The sequence below is a fragment of the Microtus oregoni genome, unplaced genomic scaffold (assembly GCF_018167655.1).
Source record: "Microtus oregoni isolate MIOR12 unplaced genomic scaffold, Mior012 000072F_ref0000427, whole genome shotgun sequence".
Lineage (NCBI taxonomy): Eukaryota > Metazoa > Chordata > Mammalia > Rodentia > Cricetidae > Microtus > Microtus oregoni.
In genome coordinates this window covers 4,798,464-4,819,424 of record NW_024543979.1, presented here as the reverse complement: position 1 = coordinate 4,819,424, position 20,961 = coordinate 4,798,464, and the positions used below count along the sequence as shown (strand labels likewise).

At 43.7% G+C, this 20,961-nt stretch overlaps 1 protein-coding gene across 2 annotated transcripts; it reads right to left on the bottom strand.

The window, feature by feature from the left end:
• Positions 1 to 1,524: 1,524 nt before the first annotated feature.
• Positions 1,525 to 7,360, bottom strand: Dmp1 (dentin matrix acidic phosphoprotein 1). Of its 2 annotated transcripts, XM_041642122.1 has the most exons (5): positions 7,307 to 7,360; positions 6,795 to 6,842; positions 4,662 to 4,694; positions 4,447 to 4,491; positions 1,525 to 3,138 (listed from the first exon to the last, which is right to left on the bottom strand). In XM_041642122.1, the coding sequence occupies exons 1-5, from the start codon at positions 7,358 to 7,360 to the stop codon at positions 1,807 to 1,809; spliced, it is 1,512 nt and encodes a 503-aa protein (XP_041498056.1). In that variant the 3' UTR covers positions 1,525 to 1,806. The 2 variants fall into 2 exon arrangements, with proteins under 2 accessions (XP_041498056.1, XP_041498058.1); XM_041642124.1 differs by lacking the exon at positions 4,447 to 4,491.
• Between the last annotated feature and the right edge of the window lie 13,601 nt (positions 7,361 to 20,961).

Sequence of the window (20,961 nt, the reverse complement as noted above, 5' to 3'; positions counted from 1 at the left end):
AACCCTCACCCCCTCTTCTGCCTAAACAAGCAGATATCTTCCCATCAAGGCCCGGGGTGATGTGCAGTCCCTCGTGAGACCGGCCTTTGGTTCCCCATGTCTTTTTAAATGATAGCAGTTATGGGCAGTTGTGTGATGGAGGAAGGTCATTGGTTAAAAAATAAAGAAACTGCCTTGGCCCATTTTATTGGTTAGAACATAGGTGGGTGGAGTAAACAGAACAGAATGCTGGAAGGAAGAGGAAGTGAGCTCAGAGACGCCATGCTCCCCTCTCCCGCCGGGCAGACGCGATAGCTCTGCTCTCTGAGGCAGACGGCGATGCAGCCAGCCACCAGGTCAGACATGCTGAATCTTTCCTGGTAAGCGCACCTCGTGGTGCTACATAGATTATTAGAAATGGGTTAAGAGGCTGAAACTAATGGGCCAGGCAGTGTTTAAAAGAATACAGTTTGTGTGTTGTTATTTCGGGGCATAAGCTAGCCAGGGGGCCAGGGTGCCGGGGACGCAGCCCCGCAGCCCCTACTACAGTTGTGAGCCACCAAAGGTGGGCATTGGGTCCACATTCAGGTCCTCTCCGTGAGCCAGATGAGCTAGACCCAGTAAACCATCCCTCTGGCCCTCTGCAACATATCATTTGATCATCCTGCTAGTGTACTTCCAAAGACATTTTTCATTAAGTAATTTAAGGGAAAAAAAGATTTTTATATTAAAAGATTAAACAAAATAATTGGAAATGTTTCAAAAATAAGGATTGTCTACCTTGAATATATTCTAGTAAACAAAGGCACCATAATAAATAAGCACACAATTCCTTGGGGTATTATTATCTTTATTACAAAACAAATACTTTTCCATGAGGTAACACTTCATTCAATAGCATTTGAGAAAAAAAAAAAAAAACAAAGAAAAAGAGTCCAGCCCTATGTACAGAATTTTGCTATGTGCAACACATATAAAAGACTCGGGGTAGTTTGGAAAAAATAAAGCTTTTTTTATTTTTAAATTATTTTTCCTCCTAACTCCCCACCAAATTTTCCATTTCATCATCAATAAGGCACTGTTTACAGAAGGCCCACAAAAATCACTGAATGGGGTAAATTAATTGGGAAAAAATATTTATCCAAGATATCCCACTGGGCCTTGGTTTGAGAGTGCTTTTACAAACCAAACATTTCACTGGATACGATTTAATAATGGTTATCTCAAGAATAAATAGAATTATGTTGTCTTCAATGGAGAATCCTAGGTAACCCTGCAACTCCAGTCCTTGCGGCTGTGAAACCCTCTCATTCTCCTAAGCGAAGCTGGTCCCCCTTGGCTGTGAAACCCTCTCATTCTCCTAAGCGAAGCTGGTCCCCCTTGCTGAGCCGCCATGCACTCTGCACAAGCCTCAGCCATGGCACGGGCTCCCTTCAGTGTTCCCCTTTAATGTTTTCATTTTGCATATCTCTCCGTAGGCTCCTCGGGAGCAAAACTCAGCCTGAAGCACCTTTCCGTCCCAGGGACCTAGTGCTGTGCCTAGTACTTAACAGAACCCCCAAAACGGTCAGGCTAGTGAGTCGGGGCTACTGGGCGCACACATCCCTATGTTCACGTTTACTGTGTGTGTTCATGCCACGTTACTCAAACTTCTAGGGAGTGGGTGACTCGCTAGGACAGTGTAGTATTAAACAGTTCCTCACGGAAAGAAATGGCCCTGGTTTTACCTCTGATCAAAACATCAATAAGTTACAGTTGCAGTGAACTCCCTACTCCTAGGCCCCCAAGACTCCTTCCTCTGAGAGCCATTTCTTACACAAGCTAATGTTAGTAACCATCTTGGCAATCGTTGTCGTCTTGGTCCCCGATGGGTTTGTTGTGGTAAGCGTCGACCATCAGTTTCCTGCTGTCAGCCTCCATGTTTTTGGGATGGCTGTATTCCTCACTGCTTGAAGCATTCTCTGCAGAGTTACTCTCTTCTTTGGATCTGCTACTGTCCCAAGAGTCGCTGTCCCCCTCTTCCTCAGAACGGCTGTCCTGCTCGGACTGGCTCTCCTGGCTCCTGCTCTCCCTGGAAGCGCTCTCAGACTGGAGGCCTTCCTGGCTGGAACTCTCCCCATCCTGGGCTGACTCCTGACTCTCTGAGAGTCTGAGGCTCTCACTGGACTGACTGTCAGCTTGCTCCTCTGTGGACTGGCTTTCTGAGCTGGAGAACGTGTGCAGGCTGTCCTCCTCGCTGGACTCGCTGTCTTCCTGGTCTCCCATCTGACTAGTGTTATCTGGGTTGTCGCCCCTGGACTCCCTGGCCACCCCCTCCTGAGACTCGCTACTGCTTTCCTGGGATGGCCCATCAGCCTCCTCGCTGGACTCGCTGCTGGGGTCTTGTCCCTCTGCACTGTCTTCCTGGGACTGACTCTCGGCTGTGTCCTCCTGAGACTCGCTCCTGCTTTCCTCCTTGGAGGCCGTGTCCTCTGTGGAGTCGCTCTGGGTTTCCCTGCTATTGCCATCAGCGAGCTCACCTCCATCATCTTCCGTGGAGACCTGGGACCTTCTAAAGGACTTGCTGCTTGACAATTCCACAGATTGGCTGTAATCTGAATCCTGCGTGCTCCTGAGCTCATGGTCCGCTTTTGATTCTTTGGACCTGATACCGGCGCTGCTCATTCTGGAGTGGCCCCGATCGCTCCCAGTACTTTCAGGGTCATCGCTCAGCATCCCTGCATCATCGAACTCAGAGCCGTCCCCGTGGCTACTCTCGCCCTCGCTGCCACCTCCCACCCAACGTTCGTCACTCGCACTGTCCTGAGTGGAGTCACCTGCCTCACGCCGGTTGTCTGCCTCCTCCTCACTGCTGTGGTCCCTGCTGTCACTGGGGGCATCTTGGGCATTGTTTTCCTGAGAGGTGCTGTCTTCACTGGATTGTGTGGTGTCTGCAGAGTCCTCATCACTGTCCAGTCTGGAGCGTCGTCTCCATTCAGGCCCTGGGCCATTGTCCTCGTCACCAAAGGTGTCATCTCCACTGTCATCTTCGTCATCTTCCTTATCAGCTTCTGTCCCCACACTCTTAGGGAGACCACCGGCAGGTCTAGAAGCAGACTGGTTACTGTCTGTGTCCATGTCCTCTTCAGACTCAATGCTGTCACTGGGCTCGTCACTTGCCTGAAATGAAGGTAAACAGCTCTGGTCAGTGTCCAGGAGCTGATGGAGAGGGCACTCTCTAGAGGGGGCTCTGTCGGCCTTTCCTCCTATGTTCTCACATCACCGTCAGAACTTAAATGAGGAGGGAAGAACGAACTGACACTCAACTTCTCTGTCTGTCTGTCTATCTATCTACCTGTCTATCTATCGATATCTATCTTTATCTACCTATTAACGATCTAGTATTATTTATCTATCATCTATCATTATCTACCTATGTATTATCTACTGTCTGCCTGTCTGTCTGTCTGTCTCAACAGTGTTTTATCCTGTAACCCATGCTGAACTTGGACTTGCTGTGTTGCCCAGGCTGGAGTTAAACTTAGGGTGATCCTCCTGCCTGAACAGGCATGAGCCACTGTACCTAGCTACTTTTTATTTTATATGACATATCCCTCAATGCTGCAACCCTACCCTGCCTCGTTAATTATACATCACACCTTTCTCAAGCAGCTGTTTCTTATCCTCCCTTGAGAAATGACAGAGCGCCAAGTCGATAAATCATGAATCCTCTCCTAAAGGGGCGTTTCCCCAAAGGCTATGGTATTGAATCTCTCTAACAATCTTTGATGAATATTTAGTAGATAAGGATAAGCAGGCTAGTGACCTATCTCCTAAGCTGGGCCCTGTAGAGGGTACAAAGCGGGCCTGTACTGCAGAAAGAACCACAATCCTGCATCACATGACTGCTTGAGCATAGTGATGGGACAAAGCTTGAGAGAGCACTCAGTGGAAGAGCCCTCGCTTTCCTAGTATGAGATGCTGGCTTTGATCCCCAGTGCATACACATGATGCTTTTAAATAAAAGATATTAGCTTTCTGGCTCTCTTATCCCCCAGGATCACATTGGGACTGTCTTAAAGAGACAGGCACTCCTAAAGCAGTTGTTTTTATTAAGGTCATAACTTATGTAACATATTCTCTCTGTGTCTCTGTGTGTGTGTGTGGGTGGGTGGGTGTGCGCGCGCGCATGTGTTTTAGTTGTTGGTTTTTCCCCCTTATTTTGTCTCTCCCTCTTTTTTTTTTTTTTTTAACTAAGGGACATTTAGGGACACAATGTCTCCGGTGATAAAAATGGAATGAACAGTATGTTCACATTTGAATTTTATTCTCTCACTTTTCCTTTTTTATTTTATGGGATTGTTTATCCCGCATAACCAATGGTTAGAAAATATTATATTTAGAACTGCTGCCAGGTAATTTAATCGCCCATGATTTTCCTTCAATTCCTAAGCAGCCAGAGAGGCCAAGGGAGCCTTGTTTAATTACCTGTTCCTCTGAGCTAACTTTACTCTCCTCTGATGACTCACTGTTCTGAAAGAGAAAAGAATAATGTTTATTTTTCTTTTGTAATTCCCAAGAGAAAATACGATACACATCACTTGCTCAACATTTATTTTTACTACTTTCAGAATGGCGAAGGGGAAGAGGGTATTAAAGTTACTTTATAAGACATGTATGACAAAAATAAGTAAAATAGTTACCGTAGGTGGTGGTGGTGACTGAGCCAAATCATCCTGCGTAAAGGAAGAAAAGTCAGTTATTCTTTGGAAGTGGTTATGCTACTGCAAATATTTAGAATAACTTCAGGTGATTTTTAAACTTGAAGGTATCATACTTTTGTATTATGATAAAATGTCTAACATCTGAGGTGAAATAAGTAATAACTTGAGATATATGTTGAAATAAAAATGAAAGATTTCTGTATTTCTGACATTTCACCCAGTGCGGCTGCTCTGAAGTTGGCTGCCCCTACAACAGAAGGAAACGTAATATAGAACAACATTAATCGCAGTTAGCTTGCTGCTTCCTGATGCTGGCCTTAAAAAGAGCCATGCTGGCATTGACAGTCATGTGTCCTGGGAACTCTTAAGGCTCAGGTGATCTGGAATGCTGCCTGGATACAGAAGGTGGGCAGCTCTCTTCGGTTGACTGACAGTTCCTTATTCATATATGAAGAACATTACAATGCGGTGTGCAATACCACACTGTGGCTGTGAGAATGGACCCCGCCAATAGCATGGGAACATCTTTGCTGCTGTTCAGTATGACATAATAACCCAAAGAAATAATCCATTTTGAGTATTTCCACCTTGCAAAATTCAAGAATATATAAAAGTGAATAGAGAAAGCCGCTAAGCCCTTTGTGGAGTTTGCAGAGGAAAATGACATCAAAGGCAAACATTAAATGTCATTGAAACAGTCACCCTTGGGTTTCTCCAGTCTCAGAAGCCTGAGAATTGGTGAACACATTCTGCCCTGTCCCCCGACCCCACCATCTCTGCTCTTCGCCTTTTCCTTCAACACGGAAAAGTCCTATGTGACACACCCAAGGCACTACATAGGAAAGGGGACAATTGCTAACGGCACGTCTTCCACCTGCCTCTCAACAGTGCTAGTCTGCGGAATCTCAGAGAAAGAGCTGCGAACAGTTGTCTTTGCTCTATGGTGCGACAAGCAGGCCCAGGTGCAAATTACCCCGGCCAGCAACTACTGGGAATTAGCAGCCAGAAGAGAGCAAAGCAATGGTGTTTTTCTCATGACGTCAGAGCAAGAAATAACCTGTACGTCTCTCTTTAAATGAGAGAGATTTACAGCCAATGGGCAGAAGTCCACAGTGTGTCCTGCAATGCCTATTCTCACCCTACGCAGGGGCAGGACCCAACTCCAGGCTTCCAATTTTGTTTAGTAAGTACTAAGAGCATTGGGCCTAAGCTGCATCCTATGAAAAAGCCACCAAGAAGCAAAGCAATGAGCACCGCTCTCTGAGGTAGTGTTTAATCTTGACCTGCAGGGCCAGTCGCGAGAACGGCAGACCTCCTGGCCCTGGCTCCTTTCTTGACCCGTCAGCCACAGTGTCAGAAACTTAAGGTCTCCCTCTACCGTTTAGTAAAGCATATAACCTGGACAAACGACATGAATCCCTGTGCTTCCATTTCTGCTGAGTACATAGGAAATAAAATATGCCTAGTTCATTGTGCCGATAGGAAAATGAGAAGTAGGGTTCATAAGAAATAGAACTCTGCCTGGCAGTGGTTCCTGAGTGACTGGCAGTTGGCCGCTAGAGTGACTGAGGGTTCAGCACCCAGTGGGCATCGCCATCGTAAGGCCTCTAGTATCTTTTCATTCTTCTTTCCTCATTTCTGGCTTCTCTTCTCCTTGCCTTCTAGACAGCTCTTGTTTGCAAACGTCAAGTTTCGGTCTCTCCAGAACAGCTGGCTCATTGTTAGTCATCCCCCTGTACCACGGTACCCGTCATTATAAGAATGAAGCTAGAAAAGGTTCCCTCATCCAATTGCACTATGTGAGAATTGAAACATTATTTTCTTATATGAATTAAAAGTCATAGTTCTGCCGGGCGATGGTGGCGCACGCCTTTAATCCCAGCACTCGGGAGGCAGAGGTGAGTTCAAGACCAGCCTGGTCTACAGAGCTAGTTCCAGGACAGGCTCCAAAGCCACAGAGAAACCCTGTCTCGAAAAACCAAAAAAAAAAAAAAAAAAAAGTCATAGTTCTTACTACTTAGAGCTTAGATATTTATAAACTTTTCATTTATCAAAAATTTTATCATCAATATTAAAATTGAAATATTTCAGAGCATTTTATTTTCTACTCACCATCCACTCTTTCGAGCTCTCGGTTTCAGTATTTTGATATCTGGCAACCTAGAAAGAAGAATATACACGATAAACCTGCAGGGAAATTCTCAAGGCAGCATTTATTAACCCTTTACATGCTGGGGCAATGAAAGGTGACTCTTAACCTATCTTAGGACCACGTGGGGGCCTTGCTGAACTTCTATGTCCATTCTTTGAGAATCTTGGTTGTGGGTCTGAGGTAGGAGTGAAGAATGCGAATTTCTAACAGAGCCTAATTAGTGCTGATTCTGAGACTCGGGGTGTCTCTCTGAAGACCACTGCTATAAGGATGAAGATGAGAACAGCAGTCATAAGAATGGAAGTAACCTGAATAAGAAATAATTTGGCCAGTGTTTAAAGAAGACAGCCTCCCAAACAAACGACTATGACCCTTGTCTTACTGAAGCATGCACAACCAACTGGTTCAAAGTCACTGAAAGCGATGCTGTTTCCAGTACACACAAGGATAATATCTCTACCATTGTACTTACCGGGAGAGCACAGGATAATCCCCAGAGGAACATAAGTAGGATACCAGTCTTCATATTTGGATGTGATTCCTCTACCTGTAACGAAAGTCATGAATGTTTCACTTCAGAATACAGAAACCAGGGTGCTTTTGCTTTTACCTTGTTCTCTATCAGAAAAAAAAAAAACAAAAAAAACAAAAAGAGCCTCTTAAATATGTTCCTCTTCTGATGAATGACTAGACAGAGAATGCATACTGCACCTCTATGGCGGAATAGCATTTGACCATAAAACAGAACGCAGCCCTGATATGTGTTACAAAGCAGAGGAGCCTTGACCGCATTATGCAGGTTGAAAATGAGGCCTCTAGAAAAGACCACACACAGTTGCATGACTCGTTTATATAAAGAGTCTAGAATGTGCACATCTTTAGACAAAGGAAACAGATTTGTGGTTCTCGGGGCTTGGAAAGATAGGGTGTTGAGAGGTGATGGCTGGAAGGTGCAGATGTCTTTGGTAGGTGATGAAAATATCCGTAAAGGGGATAAATGTTCACATCTGGGAATGCACTGAAAACCGCTCAGCTATGCGCGTCAAACAGAGGAAGTGTTATACAAATTACACCTCCGTTTAAAACATCAACAAAACCTCACTCCTCAGAGACAAAAATACCTCAAAAAGGACACCTACAAACATTTCTGCATGAACTCATAAAATACAAATGAGAAAGTGGGTAGAGAAAAGAGAATAGAGAAGCTTCCCGGTAAATCAAAACACTTTATAGTAATTCTGTGCTGTAGAATTACAGAGCAGCTAGCCAGTTTATTCCCCTAAAATCAACACCCCCTCTGCCTCTCTGTCCCCCACCGTGTGTGTGTGTGTGTGTGTGCACGCGCGCGCAAGCACATATGCACACATTCGCACACTCAGTCATCCTTATAGCTATATAATAAAGTCTAGACAAAACTAACTTGTTTTTTTTTCTTTTGTTTTGATCTTCAAGCCACGTGCTGTGGCAGGCTTCATATTACAGCCCAGAAAGCTTTTAATGTCTACCCTAATGCATTCAGTCATACATTATACATGATTGTGCTGGATTCTCTTAGGTGCCATTCACAGCAAGGAAGGAGCCAGAGAAGACTAGAGATCTGGGATACACTTGTGAGTCACACTAAGAGGAACAGGCCAAATCAAGCTGCCCTTCATCGCAAACTCTGTAAGCCAGTAGCTACAAAAATAATTTCTTCTTTACCTCAGCATAGACCTTCCCAACGCTGACGAAAAACCCTATCAAGATACTTTGAAGGGAAATCATTTTCCTGCATCAGTAAAACCCTCACAGCTGCTCTGACAGACACACATGATTGACTTTCATGTGTTCCCAAAAGTTTTGCAATTTCATTTCAAACTCCCTACTCACTAGGTTCTTTCTTCATACATAAATACATTCTATAAACTGAAAAGACTTTTAAGCGTAGATTCATGAGTTTGGCTATCAAACATCATGTTAGTATAAAATGAGAAATTGAAAATGTATTCTTTATTAGAAGTTAGCACACTGAATATAAATTTATTCTTACATTCATTATCTAAGATTTTATTTATTTATATTTTCTAGAAAAAATATAAACATGTTCAACTGCACCTAAAATAAGTCCAATTCAACAGATGTGGTTTCCTGCCATAAAAACATTTTTCCAAATTCTTAGATTCATTGTTTTAAAAAAGATTTTTAAAAAAAGTCCCAAATGCAATTTTCTCAAAATAACTGCATGTCAATAGCTTTGGCATCGTGGGTGAAGAAAAGCTATACAAATCTCCACTCTGATTTCCCAATTTGAGTAGAGTTATAACTTCATAACTCTGCAAAATATGCCTGAAAACACCAGTGACTACTGAGGTCTTTCCCTTTAATTTCTCTGTTACCTAAAAACAAAAGTGTGGAGGTGCGACATTCAGTGACTCTGAACCAATAAAGGTGGTGGCTCCACCAGGAAGGGTGTGGCATTGTTGTTGAAGTCTCTTGGGAGTGGAGTGGTGTGCAGCGGAAGGAAGATGCACTAACTTGCTTGGACTTCTAGAAACACTATTTACATCCCGACCTAAAGCAGTAATTTCCCAAATGAAAGGTTGGGAACCCAAAACAAGGCAACCCAGTGTCACAGGAGAGCTGATGTTGGTTCCCAGAGAACATAGCCCCATTGAAGAAAAGCAAATCTTAAAGCTTATACTGAGTCTTCAGGAAGCCGTTCTTGCTGCGCTGTTGATGTTTTTGTAAAGTGTGTTTCCAAATGAAAACACCAAACCTTGGTGCACGTTTTAACTACTCTCCAAGGAAGAGTAGAAGATTCCAAATACCAGGTTAACAAGGGAGCTACAGGCCTGTCTGTAGATCACGAGGCCGGAGCCACAAGCTCGCCTTCAATACCCGGTTATAGAATCTTTGCATTCAGTATGTGGTTATTTAGTAAGAGCACCCAAGTAAGGGGACCAACAGCTATGACATGAATCGCAGCTGTTTGGAAGTCACTGAACTAGAGACTTTACCACACTTCTGAATGGTGACTCTGGAATGGAGAAGATCTAATAGTCAGGGTCTGATAGCGACTGTCGTCTAGTTTCCAAGTGTGTCCAAAACTCTATATTAAGTGAAGCAAATTGTCTTAGAATTTCCTCAAAGCTAAGTTTCACTTGTATAGATCTTCTTTGATGGAAACTGAAATGAAGGAATGAGTGGAAAGTCATAGGTTCTTTCTAAACCCTTGAAAAAGTAACTTAGGTGTATTGTCTTCTTGTCATCAGACTTGAGAACACTAATTAACAATTTTTTTATTAACCATTGGGAAATATTCGTGGAGAACAGCCTATGCACCAGGCATTATTCTAGGTGCTAGGAAACAACACTTATACTATAAAAATAATAAGTGCTAATACTACGATCAACTAATCAGTGCCTACTTTAATTTCCTCACCATGACTCTTTGAAAGGAAAGTGGAATTTTGTCAGAATGTAAATTCTATTTGAAGTCAAAGAACTAAATGAACAAATAAGATTTCCCTATCTTTCTGTCATTGTGGTGGCCTCTAGGACATCTCCTATCAGCTCAATATTATATACCTGGATAACCATGAAGAGCCCCAAATATGGGTTGTAAAAAAACCTCTAGACATCTAAGACACCCTGGTCCACATCATCCTCGGGTGAGCAGCAAACTGACTAAATAACCTTTAGAAAATTGTTTGTTTGCATGTTCTTCATCAACAAGATTAAGGTAGGACAGTCCACGAGAGTGTCAGTTAGGCAGAAACTTGAGGTAACCAGGAGCCATTGCTCTTGAGAACTACTTGCATATACCATACAGTATCCTCTAGATGCTGCAGGGAACACGTGACCTGACCACTCCTGCTGTGGAAACACATACTCCATTGATGAAGTGAATTAAGTGTACAGAGTAAAACCATGCCTGATGGGAATACACACACACACACACACACACACACACACACACACACGAGTTTCCTATCCTAGAAAATCTCCTAAAAGGCAAAGACACTCAACATTTATTGAAGTCTATCTGTACACAAAGCCTTACACTAACATGAATGGCCAACTACCCCAATACACACTGTAACGGTCACATGCTTGGTTCTTTCCAGTGATGCTGACATCATCTGTCAATTGCATATGCAACTCCTAATGACTACCATTGCTCTCTAAATGAACAAGGATGAGTGTTTCATTTCCATGACTGTGTTTTTGAGACTCTGCCACAGAGGTTTAGATTCTTTCACATCTGCACATCTAAGAAATGTCCATATAACAAGCAGTTTTGTTTTACTATTGAAGCTAAACTCCAAGGGGACTTTGCCCTCAGTCCCTGTTTAGCAGACTTTCTCTGCCAGAGGTAATTACAGAGATCTAATTGGAGCATTACCAGGAGAACACCTGGCTTCTTTGACTTAACGAAAACTAAAATAAGAATCAGTGTCCCCAAAACTTAGCTCTCCGTACCTCCCTCTGAGAATCAATGCCTTGGAACAGGTACATATTTCATATTTTTCAAACACCAAAGCAAAAGTCACTTTAAAAATTGAATGATGAAAATGTCTTACCCTGGCAAGTTTACACGGTCTTTTCCCAAAAGGTCAAAAGCCAAGTTGAGGTTTTCACAGAGGACTCTCAAAGAAGCCCCTCTCCAGCTGCTGCTCTGAACACTTGCCTGACAGGGCAGAATTTAAACTCTGCTGCAGCGACTCAGAAGCCAATCAGCTCCGAGGTGGGGGCCACCTGACATCAGGGGTGTCACAGGGACCCCATCCACCCACACTTCCTCCAGCTGGCAAAAGTGGGTTTTCTCTAAAAAGCTCTGTGGTTCTCAAATGACTAGACTAGCTCCCATTAAATTGAAGATCTTCCTAAAGCTTCATTTTGCTTTCTAAATATATGTCATTCACATCCATGCAAGCTTGTGGACATTATAAACAATGACAATGTCTCCTGCCCACTCACCGACCCCAGCAGACCCAAGGATGGGAAACGGAGAGCCTGGGAGGGACAGAAAGCTTCCTGTTGATGTATATTTCCAGGTAGCGCATGTGGGAAGCTGCTAAAAGCCTAGATTTTCTTAAGTTGTTAGTGCTGGGAATATGGGGCTTTTATCTCCTCTTTTCTTCCAACCGTCTCTACCCACCCCTTACCTCATTTGTACACAGAGACTCGAAATTCTTACAGATCTAAGGAAGTACCATTTACACAATTTCATGTTAATAGGAAATGTTAAAGTTCCAAGTTGTATTTTTAACAACAGAAAAAGAATTTAATCTACCATTATCCTCTGAAACTACTTAGCACATTTTAGAAATTTTCTAAATCAGTGCTGGATTAGAGGAATACTAACTGGATGGACGGCATCCAGAGGCATCGCCAAGGGACCTGCTCCATCACCACAACCGAAACGGAGAGACAAACACCGTGGACTAGGTTTCGTTCTGAGGAGTGTACCGGAGCTCGTGGAGGGTTCTGGAAGTGGGTTTGGCACATGCTCAGGAGCACACTCCAATAACAATAGCATACCACTAAATAAACCCTTAAATGATATAATACACACCACCAGGCTTTAATTTCCCCAAGAGTAAGGATGTTTGTTTTTTTAACTGAAGGATACACGATGCCACAATGCCTCTAATCCGTAGGGCAGTTCTTGGGTCATCGTAAGTTCTCAGTAAATATTTTTGGGGATGAATGGATGAATTGAGGTGTACAATTACTGACTGAAATGCCCGCACGACTCATTCACTTTTTTGGAAGCAACAACCTGGAAACTATTTTCAAATACATAGAACATTAGGCCTACTCAGTGTAAACTTAAACGTGGGAGAGAGGCAGGATCTGGGAGGGACCCTGGGCAGGGATGGGGGCAGGATGTGAGAGGGAGGGGTCTATTTTCACACAGAGTTAGTTAGAAGGACATCAGTGTTTGTGGGGAGAAACCCTAAAAGACACATGTTCTGCTCTGTTCTGAATGACACTCCCTGGTGGCTCACGGTCCTGCCTGAACTCTATCCTAGGTGAACCTTACAATCTTATGTGAAAGTGGCTTCCGGGAAGACTGGGGAGGAGGACATTTAGACTCCCCAAATCCCCACACCCAAACAGAGAGATAGCTAGATAAATAAAAATGATACGATAGTTAAAATTGGGTGTTTTATTATCTATTGTTTCATTTTTTTAAATTATCCTAAGGCTTTGTAGTTTAAAACAGCTAGTAGTTTGTCGCCTCTGACAGAGGAGTCTGAAGTTGTTCTGGGAATTCGATGGGGGGGGGAGCTCATTCAGTAGCTACGGGAAGAAGCTAATCACTGTGCCCATTGTCAGAAAACAGCATCAGTGAGGTCATCCTCACTCTTGGTTCCCCCAAGAACAAAATAACTTATTCAACCTTCCTTATGTTCCATTTTACATTTATTTGTTATTATCGTGTCTGTACATGGTATGTGCATGTGTGTGTTTGTATACATGTATATGTGTGAGTGTGTCAAGCACATGTATGTGTGCCACAGTACTCATGTAGAGGTCAGAGGACAACTTTGTGAGGTAATCAAACACAACCTGAATACAGAATCCAAATCACATCCAGGCCACGAGAGAGCTAAGATCAGTTTCTATTACCTGCAGGCACCAGAGCACAGCATCCCCCAACATGGTGTGCTCTCACTAAACAGAGAAAGGGGTGGGCCTCTTCTTTGGTAACCTTGTACATATTCACATGGAAAAGGCGTATGGGTGAGCATATTACTGCATATGCTCAGTTTAAGGTACACGCCCTGGAACATGCTCCATTAGGGTAATAGTTCAAGAAGAAGGAAAGGCAGGAAGGAATGCCCCCATGAGTCATGTTTTGGGGCAATTATGGTCTATGGGGAAGGAGAGCCCTTGAATTCAGACCCAGGCTGTATCACAGGATCAGAGCCAGGAACTAGAACCTGCTGGTGATTTCTGACTTATGCCCTTAACTACAGAGGCTAGGGAGAGAAAGCAGACACACGACAGTGAGACGAGCCTCTCCCCCCTGGCTTCTTCCCTAGCTTGCTGTCTCCTAGTAATCAAATGCTCTGAGCATGCTTGACATCCACGTAAGCCAAAACAGTCTTTAAGTTTTTCTGCAACCAAAAGGAAGAACTCCCGTAAAGGAGAGTTCAGATAAATCTGTCCCTGGCTTCCCCAAACCTTTGCAGGACCCCCAGTTTATGGAATGGTGTCACCCCACATTTAGAGTGGGCCTTTCTGAAATGTGTTAAATAAAAAATGCTGCAGGATTCCCCAGAGGCTGCAGCATTTCTGGTCCCCAAGTGGCAGCAGGCAGCGGGTCCCAGGAGCAACCAGTCCTAGGCAGGGATGGTACAGTTCCTTGAGTGGCTGCAGCAGGCCATGAGGAGAGACAGACAGATGGGTGTGCCACGAGACCATGCCACAGGTCTCCGAAGGTGGCTGGTCTCTGGCAGGGAGACACACAGCAGTCATGCAGAATGATGTTGGACATTTATTTAGTGGATTATAGAGGGGAAAGGGAGAAGGGGAGAAGAGCAGAGAGGCACAGAGAGGGAGAGATAAGAAAGAGAGAGAGAGGAGAGAGAAGGGAGATACAGAAGCTGACTCTTTGAGAGGGAGATGGAAAAGAAGAGACTCAGGCTGCAAGCAGGAAGGAAGATCTGCCTGCTCAGTGGATAGGGGAGGGAGTAGGCATGGCTTGTCTCTTAAAGAGACAGAACAGAACATTACACTTTCCATGTAGACTAGTAAATCTCCCACTGGCACTCCCAGAGATCTGATTGCATGACTCGTCTACCAAACTGACAAGCAAAACTAAGCACCACAGATACATATTCACTAACCAGGAGTCATCTAGTAGGTGAGGCTGACTGACCTGCCTCCTGTTTCTACTTCACTGACAGAATGTAAGAGCATGGGCCTCTATGGCTGGCTCTTTTGTACAGGGGTCATGGGAACACAGAGCTTGTCTTTATGTTTATGCAATAATTACTTTACAGAGTTATCTCCCCAGCCCACCAAGACATGGGATAATAAAGTCGCTGCTTCAATAGTAAAGAAAGAAACTCAGAACTACTTCCTTCAGGTGACTGAGGGATCAACACAGACAGGTGGAAATCACTGAACCTGGCCCTGATAGGTATGTCTGGCCCTGCTGGTTCTCCAGGAAGCCCTCCTTATAGATTTATAAACCTTCGGAGCCTGATTTGTTGTGTGTCGTGCCATGTCTGTGCCTTGCTGATCAGGTTCTTGTATGTCCCCCACGAGAGGTCACCTGTACCCCAGGCTAGACAGCAATTCAATACATAGCAGAGGATGACCCTGGACTAGCTCCTCCCAGGCCTCCTGCCTCGATCTCCACAAGGCTGATTACTGGCCTATACTACAACACTCTTTTCTTCTGAGGCATGTTCTCACGCTGTAGCACAGGCTAGCCTGGAGTCTGAAGAGGGAATTGTGCCTCAGCATTCCTGGTACTGAGATCACTGGCCTTGCACCGCTAGCTTTGTGACTTTTTGCTTTTTCTTTTTTTCCTTTTATTGAAAACATTTTTTTCACATAATATGCCTTGATTACCCCCCCCCCCCATTACTCCCAGCTCTCCCATCCAGGTCCATCCCTTTTTTTACTCTCATTAGAAAACAAACATGCTCGAGGGGGATAATCACAAAATTAAATTGAACAAAAACTAACACATCGAGCCAGGCAGTGGTGGCACATGCCTTTAATCCCAGCACATAAGAGGCAGAAGCAGGCAGATCTGTGAGTTCAAGGCCAGCCTGGTCTAGAGAGTGAGTTCCAGGACAGTCAGGGCTACACAGAGAAACCCTACCTTGAAAAACAAACAAATAAAAATCCCCAAACCAATAAAACAAAAAACTAACACATTAGAAAAGGACAAAACAAGCAAACAGAAGGAAAAGTGCCCAGGGAAAGGCATAAGAAATAGATACAGACGCAGAGAGAGCCACTCCTTCGCACGTTCAGGAGTCCCATGAAGATACTAAACTGGAAGTCATAATATATACACATCAAAAGATCTGTAGGGTAAGAAAGGGATATATCTTTTATCGTGTGTGTGTGTGTGTGTGTGTGTGTGTGTGTGTGAGAGAGAGAGAGAGAGAGAGAGAGAGAGAGAGAGAGAGAGAGAGAGAAGAAGCAAACAAAACAAAAGTCCTGACATGGCATTATGAGACAAGGAACCTCCAAAGAAGCCCTTGAGTTTCCTTCCTGCCTACTGTCTACTGCTAAGCTTGCAGCCTAACCCTAAAGAGTGGTTTGCTTCCCCAGTGAGACTCCCTTGGAGAAAACTAATTTTTCATTGACAGTGATTATCAATTGGAGTTAGCTTCTGGGTTAGTGATGGGGGCATTAGTCCACTTCTTCTCTAGAGCCCCATCTGGTGCAGACCTGTGCACGCCCTGTGCACGCTGCCGCAGTCTCTGTGAGAACGTGTAAGCCAAGGACTTCATACTCATTCAGACTTGCAAAAGCAAAGGATTGAAAAAACTGGTTTTGGCATCCTAGAGATAAGTGAGTGTCAACTCTACCTTTTCCTGACATTGGAAGAACAAAAGAGTACACAGCTGCAATGACACAAAACTGTCATGGAAGGAAGGCATGGCAAGCAGTAACACATGTTTATCTGTAGAAATGAAAGAAGAAGAGGTTAAAGGGGAAGATTTCAGCATATAATAGTTCCACACATAACATATATGAAGTACAACTCTTCAGAAGAAGGCGGAAACCAGTTGAAGTTCGCTCAGGCTACTTCCATAGTTAAACATTTGTTGCTAGAACAAAACAAGTCATGCTCACACCCTAGACCAAAACATTCTGTAGGCAAACCACTAATCCAATGTTATCTCCTTAAAGGAACTGGAACCTTAGTTGGATCCTTAGACTTTTGTTTGAAGTAGAAACAGGCCTACTTCTCTATTTTTGAAATACAAGGTCTGGCTATTAGCCACACCTGTTGACCATAACCTTGAGAGAGCAGAACACTCTGGTCTGAATCTAGGTGAGACCTTTCTTTGAGGTAGAAACACAATAACCTTGAAGGAATAGGGGTAAATTCCAATTCTCTGACCTTCAGTCAACTGGAAATATGCTCACATTTTTGGGCCTCCACACAGAACACTGGAAGCCAGTAAATAATTCAATAATGATATTTTTTCTTTGATTCTATAATGCCCTTACCAAAAAAAACCCCAGAGCATTAATTGGCCATCTTAAGGTGATGGTAATCAACTAATTAACTCAAAGGCTTGCAAATAAATGAAAAGCATGTAGTATTCATCCAATCCTGTATGAACTGAACCAAATTAGAGACAAGGGTAGTCTATCTTTATCAAAGTATTGTGTTGCCACGAAAACAAACTGGAACTGAGGCTGGAAAGGTCCTCTGCACTGGTGATGTCCACAGTGTCAGGAGTTGACAAACAATGCAGTGGGGAGAAAAGACACCAACAACCACACCCAACAATAGACATTGAGTCTAGGTTGCTGGCAAGACGCCGCCACAATAGTGTGATAGCGGCATGAGCCTCAGCGTTTAAAGCATTTCCTTTTCTCTGTAGTGTGCTCAGATTGGATTTGCTCTTGTGGTGGTGATGGTTTTGAGGCTTGGGAGTATATAAAAATAACTCTGCCAATTTTCTTTTAAACATCTAAAAACTGCAGCTACCTAGAGTCTATTCTCAAATTTACAATACCACAACTTGGTTGTTTGAAAATGTTGAGTTTCAATATACACAAAAATTGATTCCATTCCAATCTAGAGACCTCAGAATGTTCTGATCTTGAGAAAATTGCTAGCAGAATAAAAGCAGATGATGTTGTTTGCCGCCCACCCACGAGTTTCCTTTGCCAGCCTTAAATAATACGTAGACTAAAAGATAATAGCTGCAACCCTAGTTCCTACCCTTCCTGGAGCTGATGAATGGGCTTCAAGAGTCAGATTAAATATGTGAGTAAGGACAGGCTCAGCCTGTTTGTCTGCGCTGGCAGCAACAGAGCAACACAGACAGACAGAGGGACAAGCTGATGTAGCACCTCAGAGCCCATTGAATGTCAAGTATTGGTGTGCAGATGAATCTGGTGGAATATATTTCTCCTAATTTCTTTATTCACATCTTCACTCACAAGTTTTGTAAAAAAAAAATATGGTATTTATCTGTTAATAAAAGCCTATCATTTTGAAAACTCAAATTATACATATATTTATATTAGCATAAATCTAATTTGTATCTCTGAAAAAAATTCATCAACTGCATCGTCAACATGCCAGAGGAATATAAGAAATTCCATGATAAAATGGGCTTGCAACTCACCTGGCAGCTGAGTCAGCTGGGTAGCATGCCACAGTGTGGTAGCTCTCACGTTCATCAATGAGCAGAATCATAATCACCAACGGCACCTCTGACAACAGCAATTATTGCACAGACAGGCACATGTTTCACACAGCTCACATTAATTTTCATGACTATTACTGTGTCCCAAGTCCTTAGCTTGATCTGTGTTTGAGAGTCTGTGTGAATTAAATTAGATCTGTCATCTTTAAATACAGATATATACATATATATAAAACAATTTATATATATATATATAATTGTTAACCTTTTCAAAGGTTTCAATAGGCATATGTTAATCACCAGTCAGACCCACTCCTTGTAGGTTCTTTGAAGAAAGGTCAAATAATTTCTTGCAAAATTTTAAAAGAACAAATAGGTTTGTCTGAGATCATATTTATCATTGCTTTATATCATACTACATGATATTTCTATTAAGTTAAAAATATAACACATGAGATGTAGCAATTGCAGTATGTTACTTTCTTCGTATTTCCCTAGCTCTTCTTTTTCTCAATTTCTCTGTGAATTTGCACTGTGGGTACATTAATCTGGACATCCTACTCTCAATAGAATCTACTTCTAACCAGGAGTCCGCCATATTGGAAGTGCTTGTGCCCATCAGCAACCTATATATCTTTCAAAGCCTCTTTTTCAAATCTATGGTTGCCACTCATAAAAACTACCTCCCACCATTTATCCTTCCTTCAGTGTGTAGTGTGTGTTTATAGATCTAACTGATTTCCAGACACTGTCGTGGGAACACAAAGCAGAATCAATCGTACTGTCTGTTCTTCCAAAAGTTAGGCAGGGACATAAACTGCTTACCATAACAAAATATAGCATGTCAGCAGCACAAAGCCTTGGGGTACTTTGGGCATTGAAACAGAAGAGCTGATTCAAGTATTCCATGTATTTATTGCTTTTTAATGAACCGTCTGTTGCTGCGAACCGCGTCCCCGTGTCTGCGCTCTGTGCACTGGCACCCAGTTCATGAGCTTCGGGCAAGGGGGCTGGAAGTTAAAATACACAGACAGAGAGACAGAGACACGGGTCATCCTTGTATTCCCCAAGACTGCCCTCTTTATTGTGTTCAGGGGCAGCTTATATAGAGATAGCCACGCCCCAGCCAAACCCACCAGAAACCACTCTCCTGCCATCAGGAACTCCTGAAGGTCTCGCTCAGAGCAGCTGTAGGCACTCAGATCAGGGGATTACAAGAAATTCGGGATCTGGGGTCTCACTGCTCCCAACAATCTGTCCTAGCTTCCATTGCTAGTAAACTATCATAGATGGACTGAATTATAAACAACAGAGATTAATTTCTCACAGTTCTGAAAGCAAGAAGTCAAAGATTGGTTGCTACTTTGCTGGCATCTGCAGAGGGCCTTCCTGCAGGCTATGGTCCATAAAGCCCTCACCCCCATTGTTGTGCTTTCCTGTCGCTTTAAGGGACAAGCCACGCCCACTCCCTCCCCCATCCGCTGAGGCAGGCTGATCTTCAGCTTCCGGCCTGAGCTCGCTCTCTTTTCCATCTTCCTCTCGGAGAGGCAGCTTTGCTTCTGCCTCTCTCCCCACTTCTCTGCTTCTCCCCTTCTCTGTCTCTTTCTTCTCTTCTCTCTCTCTCTCTCTCTCTCTCTCTCTCTCCCTCTCTCTCTGTCCCCCCCTTCACCCTTCCTCCTCCATAACCCCCTGAATAAACATTCAACCTCACGCTGCATGTCGTGTCTATCCATGGTTCTGTCTTCCACCCGCCCGCCATGTGTCTCCCTGCCTGGAACCAGCCATTGCTCGGGGACCAGCAGCCATCTCTGCCTGGGGCCCACTGCCTGCTGCCACATGGCCCGCCACCACTGCTCTGGGACCAGCAGCAGTCTCTGCCTGGGACTGGCTGCTCCCAGGGCCCGCTGCCTGCCACCACATGGTCCGCCAAACCATTTGGGACCTACAGCATTTCTACTGCCTACTGCCGCGGGGATCTTGCAGCATTTTTTAAAAAAGAATAACACCCATAACCTGCATCTCTAGAAACTGCCACCCCTACTCCCATCATATACATTGAATAGTAGTAAATGAAGTTTAAAGAAGCACAGTATCAGCTTCCCAAAGTTAATGTCTAAAAACATCTATTTGTAGTCTCTTAGACTCAGGCAGGTGGTTCTAGAGGAGGATGCCTCTCAGATGCTGGCTAGGACTCGAGTCATCTGAGGTGTCTTCCCACATTTATGTTGCCTACAAAATAGCCTTGTGAAAGCTGCAGAAGGAAGTGTTCCCATGAGGCAGGTGCTGAGACATAAGATGCAGGTGGGCCAGCTCAGGAAGAGGAGAAATGCGAGCAGAGGGATGGATGTAAATTTTAGAGCAAAAGAAAGTGGCATTACAAAAATATCAATTCTTAAAACTAGTCTGAATTCCCTTGGTGGTTAGTATGGAATATACAGCAGGGATGGAATATTCTGTTATCCATTTTATTTGGAAACTTTTCATCTGAAAATGTATAATACTAAATTACCGGTGCTGCCCAGAGCTGCCTCTTTTGACTGTCATCTTTCAGAGTAACAAGTGCTATAGGGATTCATCCTCTGTCAAGTGGCAAGAAGGTGGCCAGGGTATAAAAAGGTGGTAAGAGACAAAGAGTGAGATTTGTTTTAAGGACTTGGCTGACTCAATTGCTCTGGACAAGCTAACAGAATAGAGAGTCCCAGGAAAGAATTGCAACTTGTACATGAGGTCTGCCTGTGTCCCATCCATCACCTGTAGGTTGTACTGATCTCACCAC

Excerpts from the sequence above, each read along its gene's own strand:
- Dmp1 (XM_041642122.1), bottom strand. The coding sequence starts at position 7,360 with ATGAAGACTGGTATCCTACTTATGTTCCTCTGGGGATTATCCTGTGCT. Across the intron at positions 6,843-7,306 it reads GATTATCCTGTGCTCTCCCG|GTTGCCAGATATCAAAATAC; the intron begins GTAAGTACAATG and ends TCTTCTTTCTAG. Across the intron at positions 4,695-6,794 it reads AGAGCTCGAAAGAGTGGATG|GATGATTTGGCTCAGTCACC; the intron begins GTGAGTAGAAAA and ends TCCTTTACGCAG.